The following is a 13556-nucleotide window of genomic DNA, read 5'->3' as shown; positions in this document are numbered from 1 at the left end:
TCGGACCCTGAGGCACACGCAGACTGGCCGGCTAGCTACAGATAGGGCTCCTGTCCACGGCATCTGAGCCCTCTCCCAAGGGTTTTAACCAAACAAGTAACAGGAACAATGTCTTCCTCCCTAGCCTATAGGGGGGGAAAGAACTCGATTTATTTAATTGGGGGGGGGGCGGGGGGGGATATGTTTGTTTATGTGAAAAACTCCTTAAGGGACCAATAATGGAACAGTTGTAAAGCTACCAGCAGGATTTGAACCTAGGTGCTTCAGAACCAAAATAGGAGAGGCCACCACTTGAGTGGAAGGGGCAGCACTATTCCATGGTCGCGGTGGAAGGCTATTATCCTCTATGCAAATCAGCCACTGGCAGGAGGGCACCACACTTCGTAAGCATATTGCATTAGGATGTGGTATGAGTTTTGCATCGGGGGGGGGCACAGTGCACCGAGGCAGAAGATTGGTGCATACTCAGTGCAAGAGAGAATATCAGAAGAATTTGCGAGACACTGGGGAGGGAGTGGACAGTAAGTGTGCATTGCACCTGGGAGAATCACAGTTCACTGGGTCCATGTGAACCGAAAAGACTGGAAACAGAAAAGGGACCAGATAGGAATAATCCGTCTGTGAAATCAAAAGATAAGGGCAGGAGAAAGGATGACCTTGCGGCAGCTGCCTGGGGTTTTTCTCTGGAGCTGAGTTAATAACTGGGTTTTTGGGTCGGTGCCCAAACCGAAACAGCCAGAAAAAAATCTCGTGGGCTTCACACCAAAGCTGAATTTTAAAAAAAATTTCTCAGCAAAATGAAAAACACAAAAATTTCATCTGGGTCCAACTAAAGATTTCAAATGTCGATTGGAAACAAGATTTGGTTTGGAAATAGTCATTTCAGAACGAACTCGCCAAACGCTTCAAAATGTTCCGCCGTTTCTGAAATGTTTGTTCGTTTTGGGTTTTTGCCCAAAACTATTAATTGAATTCGACCCACATCCACGAATCATTTCGGTGCCCTGGAAAAATGCCTTTTCCAGAAAATTCACTATTTGCCAAAAATATGTTGCCTGCATCTAGTTGTCTCCCAGCACCTCTCGTGCCAAGCAGAGGGGGGACTTCCAAGCCATCCTGCACTTCGGAATGGCCTGGACCCATCTGAGTAGGACACCTCATCACAGCAGCTCAGAGGAAGAAGAAGGACTTTGAAAATTATGGTGATTTGGGGTAACAAAAAAATGCTGTCGGAAAAGGTAAGGCCGGGCGTGAATGCAGGGGATGAAATCAATGAGGGCTCCACAATGGCTCGCCTAATAATGTGGTGCTTAAATCTGGCCATCAGTCAGAAAATTACCAAAGAGGAGGTGTGGTCACCGAGGCTGGAGCTGTCGATGGACAGCAGGAGACGGGATACATACAGAGAACCAGAATATATACAAAGCAGCTCATCCAGATAACATGCATTGTAAGGCTTGAAAGGAATTCGCTAATGACCCTAGAGGCCTGAGCAGACAGGAAGAAGGTAGATCTTGGTGCATTGAAAAAGAGAGAAAGCCTAGCAATCGCTGTGTGGTTTGTCACACTTTAATCTCTAGCAATGTCTACTGCTATATGGATAGATATTGATGGTAGCCTAGAGACTGACGTCAAGATCTGAGCCCCATTACGCTAGGCACTGTAAAGACATGTGGTAAGAGATGGTCCCCTGCACCAGAGGTTACAGTCTAAATAGACAATGCTGGGGAGGGGAAACAGACAGGAGGTGTTTTGCCCAAGGTCACGCAGCGTGTTGCCAGGAATAGACCCCAAATCTCCTTTGTTTCAGTCCAGTTCTCTCTCCACTGGATGACACTACCTTTCCTCAATGGAAGGAATATTAAGGGTTAAAAACCCTGTAAGCAACTGGAGGCTGGTGGAACCATGAGCAATAGGCAGCGAGGGCTAATAAAGAACCAGTCACGCCAGCCAAATGTTATTGCTTTTATTTGGATGAATTCACAAAAGTAGCGGCTGTCAGGAGCTCACTGGCAGCAGTGAAATTAGACGCTAAGGGAGCCTAAGTGCAGGGTGTCACGAAAATTTAAGTTTACCGCTAATTGGAACTGGTTTGGCCACGGAGGTATGACTTGGAAATAGGGGGTGCAGTGGGGTGGGGTTATAAACGGAAATTAAGGGGACTGAGTAACAACGCCGGGTGGAGCTGGAGAGAGATACTCAGGAGGGTTTTGCTGGGCTTGATTTTAGGCTGGGTTTTAGTTACGGTGTGTTTCATGATCTGGAAAAAGAGGGGAGAGGCCCACAAATCGCATGCACCAATGGCACTGCAATGGGGAAGCCTTTTCAACGCCAGGGAGGACAGAGGAGGATATGAAGGGGCCTAGAGAGGTCGGTAGGCTGGGCTGGAACTCCACAACTGCCCGGGACAGGTGGTGACTGAAGCAGCAGGTGCTGAGCGTTTGGTGCTTGTTATTGCAGGTGCCGGTGACGTTCGATGATGTCGCCATCTATTTCTCCCGGGAGGAGTGGGAGATGCTGGCAGAGTGGCAGAAGGAGCTGTACCAGGAGGTGATGAGGGAGAATTATGCAAATCTGATTTCTCTGGGTAAGGATCAGCCTTCGTTGTTTTACTGGGTGCAGCAGGATCATTGAAATCCCTGGGCTGTCTTTAGTCTGTTATTATTCATTATTTGTTTTACAGTAACCCCTAGGGGCAACCAATCCAGGATCAGAGCCCCACCGTGCCAGGTGCTGTACACATTGGCTTTAAAAAGCTAGTCCGTGCTCCAGGGAGCTCCCAGTCCTAGGATAAGTCTTGCCTACTAAGCATGCAATGGCCCAGATCATCAGCTGATGCAAAGGTCCGTAGTTCCATTGAAGTCAATAGAGCTATACTGATTCACCCCAGCTATGGTTCCGACCCCTGACGTGACATCCCTGGGGAAAGACAGTGTGCTCCTGAGGGTCAGTAACAGACGACCACCCCCGAGTGACGCTGCACTCCATGCTGCTCCAGCCTTGACCCTCTAACCTCTTGCATGTGGGAAGCACAAGCCTTTCTAATGCTGCTGTCACTGATGTGAGCCTCCGGCACCTACCCAACCCCCACAGAGGCTTCCTGTCTGAGCCCCACTTGGTAAAACAGGAAGCATCGTTCTTGGAACCGCTCCGCAGCAAAGCAGGACACTGGAAAGCAGACAGGCGCATTCGGCCCTCAGTGCTGCTCTGTTATCAGTGGAATGAGTCACAAGCAGAAGCAGGTCATTTCTCAGTTTCCCCGAATGGAGGGAGAGAAATTCGCCCAGCACATGGCTAAAGCACCAGACGTGTCCCGCTCATGGTAGGGGAGTGGACTGCTATAGACCAGCAAATCAGGAGGAGGAGGTATTTTTAGAACAAATAGCAAAAGCATCCAAAGGACAAATCCCAGTGGTAACGGGGGACTTTAACTCCCCAGACAGCTGTTGGCAAGGCAATATGGCAGGGCACAGACTCTCCTAACAGCTTGGAATGTGCTGGGGAGAACTTTTTGTTTCTGAAAGTGGAGGAAGTAACTAGGGGGCTGCCATTTTAGATTTGATGCACGATTTGTACGCATGATTTCTCCCTGTCATATAAGAGGCTAACAACAAAAACAGCACCCCGAGCCCAGCGCCGCCCAGGCCTAGCACTCCAGGCTGTCGCCTGGGTCACCTGCCCCTAAATCCAGGCCTGCCACAGAACACCCTGCCATAACAGAAGGAGGGGGTAAAACGTACTTCGTTGCGGGTGGGATGGGGTGGGCAAAAAAACAGACTGTGGGAGTTTGCAGGAAAACACTACATCTCTTGTCAGTTTACTAAGAGTAGCCTATTTGGGAAATTGCTCATTTTGGGAAATTGCTCATTGCTCAATTGTTTGAGTTTCTCTTTCCTATCCGTGTTTATTTCCCTCACTCCGAAGCCGGTGCAGTACACCAGCCCAAGTCAGGGCCAAGAATCACACTCCCGGGTCGTGCTGTTCTGTGACGTCACATATGCGCACTCAGTCTCTTTGGTGTATCAGCTTGCTGTGTCAGGGCTGTGAGCAGTTTTTCCGTTAAATGTTTTTTGAAAAGCAGTAATAATCCTGACACATAAATCACTTGAATGGGATGTTTCAAAGTTCTCAAATCGGTGCTCAGAGTCCAATATAGCTGCCTCAGGAGATTTTTAATGACCTGAAAATCAAACAGGACTTGCACAGGAAGAGGAAACATGGACAAATTGCTGAGGATGACTCTAAAAAGACAGCACCCGCATGTAGGGACAAAACCAGAAAGGCTAAGGAACAAAATGAGTTCTAACTAGCAAGGGACATGAAGGCATTAGGAAGACATTCTATAAATACATCAGCAGTCACAGAACACAAAGGAGAGTGTGGGTCCAGTACTTAATGGGGAAGGTTTTGCTTCAGTCTTCACCGAAAAGGTTAATAATGACCAGATGTTTAACACAATTAATATTAACAACAGGGGACAGGAACACAAGCAGGAAGAGGGAAAGAACAGGTTAAAGAATATTTAGATAAGTGAGATGTATTCCAGTCATCTGAGCTTGATGAAATTCACCCCAGGGTACTTAAGAAAGTAGCTGAAGCAATCTCTGAACCATTGGTGATTATTTTTGAGGACTCAGGGAGGACGGGTGGGGTCCTAGAGGACGGGAGAAGGGTGAACATATAGCCGATATTTAAAATGGGGAAAAAGGAGGATCCAAGGAATTATAGACCAGTCAGACTAATTTCGATACCTGGAAAGATACCGGAATAAATTATTAAACCATCAATCTGTAAGCCTCTAGAGGTGGTGAAGATGATAAATAATAGCCAACATGGATTAGGCAAGAACATATCATGCCAAACCAATCTAATTTCCTTCTTTGATAGGGAAATCTGCTTAGTAGATGGGGGGAAGCAGTAGATGTGATATATCTTGACTTTATAAAGGCTTTTGGGACATCCCATGTGACATTTTCATTAGCAAACTAGGGAAATGTGGTCTAGATGAAATTACTATAAGGTGGGTGCACAACTGGTTGAAAGACCGTACTCAGAGTAGTTATCAATGGTTCGCTATCAAACTGGGAGGGTGTCTCTAGTGGGGTCCTGCACGTGTCCGTCCTGGATCTGGTACTAGTCAGTATTTTCATTAATGACTGGATAATGGAGTGTAGAGTGTGAAATGTACAGATGACACCAAGCTGGGAGGGGTTGCAAGCACTTTGGAGGACAGGATTAGAAATCAAAACAACCTTGACAAATCGGAGAATTGGCTGAAATCAACAAGATGAAATTCAGTAAAGACAAGTGCCAAGTACTACACTTAGGAAGGAAAAATCAAATGCACAGCTACAACACGGGGAATAACTGGCTAGGCAGTAGTATTGCTGAAAAGGATCTGGAGGTTGTACTGGATCAAACTGAATAGAATATGAGAGACACAAGGTGGGTGAGGTAATATATTTTATTGGACTAACTTCTGTTGGTGACAGAGACAAGAAGTTGGTCCAGTAAAAGATATTATCTCACCCACCTTGTCTCTCTAATATCCTGGGACCAACATGGCTACACCACATCCCACTTTGCTCAGCACTGGTGAGGCCCCAGCTGGAGTTCTGTGTCCAGTTTTGGGCACCACAATTTAAGAAAGATGTGGGAAAACTGGAGTGGGTCCAGGAGAGCGACAAAATGATGAAAGGTTTAGAAAACCTGACCTACGGGGAAAGGTTGAAAAAATTGACGTGTTTAGTCCTGAGAAGATGGGGGCAGGGAAAGGGGGATGGACCTGATAACAGTCTTCACGTATGTAAAAAGTTGTTATAAAGAGAACCGTGATCAGTGGTTCTCTTCGTCCATTGAGGGTAGGACAAGTGGTAATAGGCTGCATTTGTAGCCAGGGAGATTTAGATTAGATATTAGGAAAATCTTTCTGAGGATGGCTCAGCCCTGGAACAGGTGACCTCGGGAGGTTGTAGAATCCCCATCATTGGAGGTTTTTAAGATCAGGTTGGACAAACATCTGTCAGGGATAGTCTGGGTCTACTTGGTTCTGCCTCAGCGTGGGGACTGGACTAGATGACTTCTCGAGGTCCCTTCCAGCCTGACATCTCTAGGATTTGGGAAAGCGTATGCTGGCTTGAGTGGGACTCATGTTGTGCCTCAGCCACATGCTGGCCCCCTGCACAGGGTAAATTTCACCATTTCGGAATCGCTTTAAGATTGTTGCTAAAAAATCCACCTTCTGCTGTTACTATGCACGACTTTGAGAGGGTCAACAAGCACGTGGACAAGCGGGATCCAGTGGATACAATGTACTTAGATTTCCAGAAAGCCTTTGACAAGGTCCCTCTTTGACAAAGGCTCTTAAGCAAAGTAAGGAGTCATGGGATAAGAGGGAAGGTTCTCTCATGGATCGGTAACTGGTTAAAAGACAGGAAACAAAGGGTAGGAATAAATGGTCAGTTTTCAGAATTGAGAAAGGTAAATAGTGGTGCCCCCCCCACCCCCGGGGATCTGTACTAGGCCCAGTCCTGTTCAACATATTCATAAATGATCTTGCAAAAGGGGTAAACAGTGAGGTGGAAAAATTTGCATATGATACAAAACTACTCAAGATAGTTAAGTCCCAGGTAGACTGCAAAGAGCTACAAAACGATCTCTCAGAACTGGGGGCCTGGGCAACAAAATGGCAGATGAAATTCAATGTTGATAAATGCAAAGTAATGCACATTGCACAACATAATCCCAACTCTACATATAAAATGATGGGGTCTAAATTAGCTGTTACCACTCAAGAAAGAGATCTTAGAGTCATTGTGGATAGTTCTCTGTAAACATCCACTCAATGTGCAGCGGCAGTCAAAGTGAACAGAATGTTGGGAATCATTAGGAAGGGATAATAAGGGATAGTTAATAAGACAGAAAATATCATATTGCCTCTATATATATCCATGGTACGCCCACATCTGGAATACTGCATGCAGATGTGGTCGCCCCATCTCAAAAAAGTTATATTGGAATTGGAAAAAGTTCAGAAAAGGGCAACAAAAATGATTAGGAGTATGGAATGGCTTCCGTATGAGGAGAGAGTAATAAGACTGGGACTTTTCAGCTTGGAAAAGAGACAACTAAGGGGGGATATGACAGAGTTCTATAAAATCCTGACTGGTGTGGAGAAAGTAAATAAGGAAGTGTTATTTACTCCTTCCCATAACACAAGAACTAGGGGCCACCAAATGAAATTCATAGGCAGCAGTTTTGAAACAAACAAAAGGAAGTATTTTTTCACACAACGCACAGTCAGTCTGTGGAATTCATTGCTAGAGGATGTTGTGAAGGCCAAGACTACCACAGGATTCAAAAAAGAACTAGATAAGTTCATGAAGGACAGATCCATCAATGGCTAATAGCCAGGATGGACGGGGATGGTGTCCCTGGCCTCTGTTTGCCGGAAGCTGGGAATGAGCAACAGGGGATGGATCACTTGATGATTACCTGTTCTGTGCATTCCCTCTGGGGCACCTGGCATTGGCCACTGTCAGAAGACAGGATACTGGGTTAGATGGGCCTTTGGTCTGACCCAGTGTGGCCGTTCTTATGTTCTTATTACTCTCAAAACATTGTGGGCCAGACTCATTCCTGATGTTCAGGGAAGTCAGTGGAGCTACTCCAAGGATACATGTGAGTCTAGGATTTTCCTTCAGTTTATCCAAGAGACGGTTAAGAGATGCCTAGATCACAATCTCTGAGTACCTCCATGGAGAGGAGATTTTTGATAGTAGATGCCTCTTTAACCTAGCAGACAAAGGCCGAATGGTAGGTGAAGCAAGGGAAATTCAGGTTATAAATAGGTCACACATTTTGTAACAGGCAGGGTAATTAGCTATTGGAATAACTGACCTAGGGATGTGCTCACTTCACCATCACCTGAAGGCTTTAAATCAAGACTGGATGTCATGCTAAAAAGCATGCGTTAGCTGGCCCAGAAGTTTTGGTCTGGATGTAGAAATCACTGGGTGAAATTCTCTGGCTTGTGTTCTGTAGGAGGTCAGACTGAAAGATCGGAATGGTTCCTTCTGGCCTTAAAATCTATGACTCGTTACCACCATCCCATCCATAAATAATGCCTGGACTCTTTTCTCCGTCCAGCAGGGGACTGGCCCAGGCAGAGAAGCAAGAAGAAAAATGAGGAGGAATGTGCTGAAAAGTTGGAAGCCCCTGAGCTTCCAACTGGAATCGGCTTGGCCAACGGCTCAGAGAAGGCAAAGATCTGCAGCACTTGGAGCGCCCGTGTCCCAGAGCCAAGCAGCGAGGAAGGCGGCTGCCTGGGGCAGCTTGTTGAAGGTGGAAGAGGGAACAGCCACTGCATGCAGCCCAGTGGGAATCAGGGACCCAAGAAAAGGGCGAGACCACACAAGTGCGATGAGTGCTGGAAAAGCTTCACCTGGAGATCGGAGCTGGTTCAGCACCTCAGGACTCACACTGGGGAGCGGCCGTATAAGTGTGCTGAGTGCGGGAAGGGCTTCAGTCAGCACGTCAACCTGACCATCCACCAGCGTATCCACACCGGCGAGCGGCCCTACCAGTGCAGTGAGTGTGGGAGGGGCTTTACCCAGCATATCAACCTGACCCTCCATCAGAGAATCCACACTGGGGAGCGCCCGTACCAGTGCAGTGAGTGCGGGAAAAACTTCATCCGCAAATCCAACCTGGCCAAGCACCAGAAGATCCACACGGGCGAGAAGCCCTTCCAGTGCGCCCAGTGTGGGAAGAGCTTCGTGCACAAGTCCGGCCTGGTGTCGCACCACAGGACCCACACAGGGGAGCGGCCGCACCAGTGCGAGGCGTGTGGGAAACGCTTCGGCCACAAGTCGGGCCTGCTCTCGCACCGGAAGACCCACACGGGCGAGCGGCCCCACCAGTGTGCCCAGTGCGGGAAGAGGTTCCGGCATAAGTCCGGCGTGGCCTCACACCAGAGCACCCACACGGGCGAGCGGCCTCACCAATGCTCCCAGTGCGGCAAGCGGTTCTCCCGCACCTATGAGCTCGTCTCCCACCAGCGCCTGCACACAGGGGAGCGGCCCTACCCGTGCGCCGACTGTGACAAGAGCTTTGTGCGCAAATCTAACCTGGTGAAGCACCAGCGCGCGCACACGGGGGAGCGGCCCTACCAGTGCGGCCAGTGCGAGAGGAGCTTCTCCCAGAGGTATGAGCTGGTGGCTCACCAGATCACCCACACTGGGGAGAGCCCCTATACCTGTGCCCAATGCGGGAAGATCTTCAGCCAGAAGTCAAACCTCGTGAAGCACGAGCGCATCCACACCGGCGAGAGTCCCTTCCCCTGCACCCAGTGCGGGAAGAGCTTCAGCCAACGCGCCAACCTGGTGAAACACCAGCGGATCCACACCGGGGAGCGGCCATTCCAGTGCGCCCACTGCGGGAAGAGCTTCAGCCAAAAGTGCGAGCTCGTGTCGCACGAGCGGATCCACACTGGGGAGCGGCCATTCCAGTGCACCCACTGCGGGAAGAGCTTCAGCCAGAAGACGAGTCTGATCGCTCATCAGAGGATCCACATGGGTCAGCGACTGAGTGAATGTGCCCAGGGCGATGCCCTCCCATCCAGCTCTGTCTGGCATTCCAGCTGATGCCAATGGGGGGCTGACGTGCAGATCAAGGGTGGTGCGTGGCTCTGGGTATGGATCCATCAGTAAATATCTTCTTGCCTACCAGGGAGCAAACAAGGGAGGAATTGGGGCTTTCAAGTGGGGACAGCTTGAGATTTCCAAACACATCGAGAAAGATTTTAAATGGCTCCTTGAATCTCCCTTGTTAGGAGAGGGTGGATATTTCAAAGCTGTCTTCCGGTTAACACAGAGACCATGTCAGACTCACTAAGGCTCAGCAGATTGGGAAACACCATGTAATTGTTGAGAAGTCCAGGAAACATCTGGCAAAGCAGGAACCATGTTGATAGCAGAGTGTTCCCCCAGGAGAAGAGGGGGCAGATTTGGAAGACGCAGGGCTGATTCAAACCTTGGGTTTTCCAAATGTCTGATGATGAACATTCTGAGCTTGACTGACCCTCAGGAAGACTGTAAGATGGGAGTATGGAATGGTAGACCCCTCATCAGTACCCTCAACTAGCCAATGGGAACATGGAGGGCTGGAAGGGGTGGAGAATGATTAATGGGGTATGAAGAACAGCTGGTCAAATAATATTCAGCAAATATATGATCTGGTTCTTGTTGAGCAATGAATCAAAGAAGTAACTTTTTGAACCATTCATTCAGCTGTTGAAAACTGTTCCTCAAAGAAATTATTTGGGGCCAGGTTCACAAAGGTGTTTAGGTGCGTAAAGATGCTGATAGGTGCTAGTGAGATTGACAACAGCACCTAGTGAGTCAGGCACCCCACTCCCCTTGACTCTCAGTGGTATCTCTGGCCCAGGTCCTCCAAGGTAGTTATGCACCTAACTCCCAGTGGGAGTTATACTTGGAGGATCTGGCTGGAGGCGCCTAACCTGCTTAGGAGCTTTTGAAAATTCTTGTATGCGCTTAGCTGCATCTCTAGACACTGAAATGCTTTTGTAAATCTGGCTGTTGACCAGGGCTGGCCATACCAGGAGGCAAACTGAAGCAGCCACCTCAGGTGCCAGACTCGGGGCGGGGCGGCGCCACTAGGACCCAGAGTTTCAAAGTTTTGGCCCAAGCGAGGGGGCATGGGGGCGTCATTTTGAGCTCCCCACCTCAGGTGCCAAAATATTGTGGGCCAGCCTTGCTGTTGACCAATAACAGCCAAGGCCAGTGCGTAATGCTGAGCCCTTTCCCTGTTCTTCTCCCAGAGGCAGTTCTATTTCTGTGTGGCAGGTTTAAACGCATCCTGGTGCGTGGGCGATCAAAAGCCATTATTCCTGATGCTCTTTCAGTGGTGAGTAAGAAATAATGTCAAAACTATCCCAATAATAGTTATTTTCTGGATGCTGAATTGATTAAACTTATCCTAACTACTTCATATATATGAACCCGTTCTTTCAAAAACATCAGTAAAGGAGGACACTGCCCTGATTATTTGGAAATATACATGCTATGACATGGCTAAGATCATGAAACCATGTGTTCTGATAGCCTTCGCTCCAGTGTGGTCCCCACACGTAACCCATTAACTGAGAGACTCTTTTCAGAACCATTGTTTTAAATTAACAGTATCAACTGGATTTAAATTGGTGTCTTCTTTAGCCCAAAGAGGAAGTTATATTTTCTTCTGATCTGTCTGGATAAACTTAACACAGTGGCCTCAAACTTGTAAAACTGCCTCTCAGGCTGGTATTCCTCTCCGCGCTCCTCACACGTGACCTGACTCACCTCTTTAATGAATGCTGTTTCCTTTTTATTTATGCACTGATCTAATTCTTTCCATTATGTACCATATGAAAAAGCCTTCCCCATGTTAATAGGTGCCTTTTTAAAGCACAATGTGTAGTTCAAAGGTAGGAAAATTCTTCTTGGTCTTTGACTCATTGGCTTTTTTTGGTCTGCTTTATGTTTTGCTTCCTGTAGTGTAACTTGCATGCCTTGCTGCCTGCCCGGAGGCCTTGGTGTGGAGCAGGGAGCTGGCTTGGTTTGAACTCTGCCGTCCTTATTGCCCAGGGGTTGGGTTATAATTTGGGTATGATTCTGTAAGTGCTCCGTGCCCAGGAGTCTGGTTGACTCCGAAGACAGTTCTGTGATTGGAATGCTCATGGGCCTGGGGCCTGGTGTTTCAATTCATCTTAGCCATGGATGGCTCCCACCTCTACGTCACCTTCTCATCTGACGGGAATGCTGTGACTTCCATTACGCCGGAATGGAGAGCTGGGCAAGGAGCAGCCGGCTAACGCTCAATCCAGACAAGGCACAGAGGTGATGCAAGTGGACAGGGGAAGTGTTTTGAGGAACTGTTTGCAAAGGTGACCTTGCCCTTCACTGAGAGTACGTTTACCCTGCCACTCACAGCAGAATCCTGCTTGGTTACTCACTGCTCTTGAGTTTCAGCTAGCTGCGGCCATCAGAAAAGCCAGCTGCTACTTCCCATTAGCCAAACAATTATGCTCATTCCTTTCTGATGTGGACCCAGCAACAGAGACCCAAGAATGTGTTGCAACCTTCTCTATCTGGGCTTACCAAGGAGCTGCATCTTCTAAGCAAAACTGTCTGGCATCAGTCAAACAATGGGTCCATTTCTAGGTGCTTGCCCTGAATGGGCTAGAGTCCAGAGACCTCTGGGACCACCTGTCTTCTCCATTCCCCGCTATCCTTCCTACACTCAGAGGGGATGCTGAGGGTGACAGAGCCCAGATTTCATCTTGTGGCAGCAGAAGAACAAGGTTCTTGGTGAAAAGCCCAGGCTTGTGACAACCACTTCCCCAGCACATCAGCTCGATACGCACATCTCACTACCTCGAAAGGATGCTGTAAGAAGACACCTGCTTAAACTAGCATTTCCCCATGCAACCAGGTTGTAACGACGCCGTTCTCACACATCATCAGCTACCAGTGTCAGAAAACAGATTAAAGGGAGAAAGGTTCAGAGTTTTACCTCCTACATGTAAAATGAAGGCTCAATACCCTGAGTCACTCCGCCCCTGGCGATGAGTGAGACAGCAATACCTACGGATAAATGAAATCAAATAGTGCATTCAGGGAACAATGCCAAAGCCTCCTTGTCGCTAACTTCACCATGTCAGTTCAGATACAGGGCAAGAACAGGCTGTGTAGCTGAGTGGACAAGGTCTCTGGATCAAATTCTTCCTGGACATAAGCAGACAAAACTCCCATTGAAATTGCTGGAAGTTGCCACCACTCACACCAGAGTGGGACTAGACTTCGGGGCTTGCAAAGGTAGTGAATTCAAATCCTGTTACTTGAGGATACTTTCTTGTCTTGGCATCAGATCAACTGTTATGTTTTCACTACTTAATTATCATCATCAACCAAAAATGTGACTTTATCCGTCAAACACTTAGTATCTGGAGTGATGCTTTCTATCATGTAGGCAGTTCTCCTCCTGCTCGTGAATATTTATGGGATCAGAGTCTTGCTTTTTGTTCAATGAAAGTATTTAAATAGTTTTCAAAGTAACAGCCGTGTTAGTCTGTATTTGCAAAAAGAAAAGGAGTACTTGTGGCACCTTAGAGACTAACCAATTTATTTGAGCATAAGCTTTCGTGAGCTATAGCTCACTTCATCGGATGCATACTGTGGAAAATACAGAAGATGTTTTTATACACCCAAACCATGAAAAAATGGGTGTTTATCACTACAAAAGGTTTTCTCTCCCCCCACCCCACTCTCCTGCTGGTAATAGCTTATGTAAAGTGATCACTCTCCTTACAATGTGTATGATAATCAAGGTGGGCCATTGCAGCACAAATCCAGGTTTTCTCCCCACGCCCCCCTCCCCCCCCCCACACACAGAAACCCACTCTCCTGTTGGTAATAGCTTATCCAAAGCGATCACTCTCCTTACAATTGGCAAAAAGAAAAGGAGTACTTGTGGCACCTTAGAGACTAACCAATTTA

General features: G+C 47.8%; 1 protein-coding gene across 4 annotated transcripts in view; it reads left to right on the top strand.

Moving 5' to 3' along the window:
- The window catches only part of LOC141983413 (uncharacterized), a 44337-nt gene that overhangs the window by 539 nt on the left and 30242 nt on the right, over positions 1-13556 (top strand). The window contains exons 1-3 of one of the 4 annotated variants that reach the window (XM_074946529.1): positions 202-1238; positions 2461-2587; positions 8152-13185. In XM_074946529.1, the coding sequence (XP_074802630.1) occupies positions 1200-1238; positions 2461-2587; positions 8152-9644 (1659 nt within the window). In that variant the 5' untranslated portion in view covers positions 202-1199 and the 3' untranslated portion in view covers positions 9645-13185. Of the gene's footprint in view, positions 1-201; positions 1239-2460; positions 2588-2921; positions 3367-8148; positions 13186-13556 lie in introns of those variants that run through there. The other 3 variants (XM_074946536.1, XM_074946530.1, XM_074946535.1) reach the window with 3 other exon arrangements.

This window comes from Natator depressus, chromosome 2 (assembly GCF_965152275.1).
Source record: "Natator depressus isolate rNatDep1 chromosome 2, rNatDep2.hap1, whole genome shotgun sequence".
NCBI lineage: Eukaryota > Metazoa > Chordata > Testudines > Cheloniidae > Natator > Natator depressus.
This window is presented reverse-complemented; position numbering and strand designations above follow the sequence as displayed.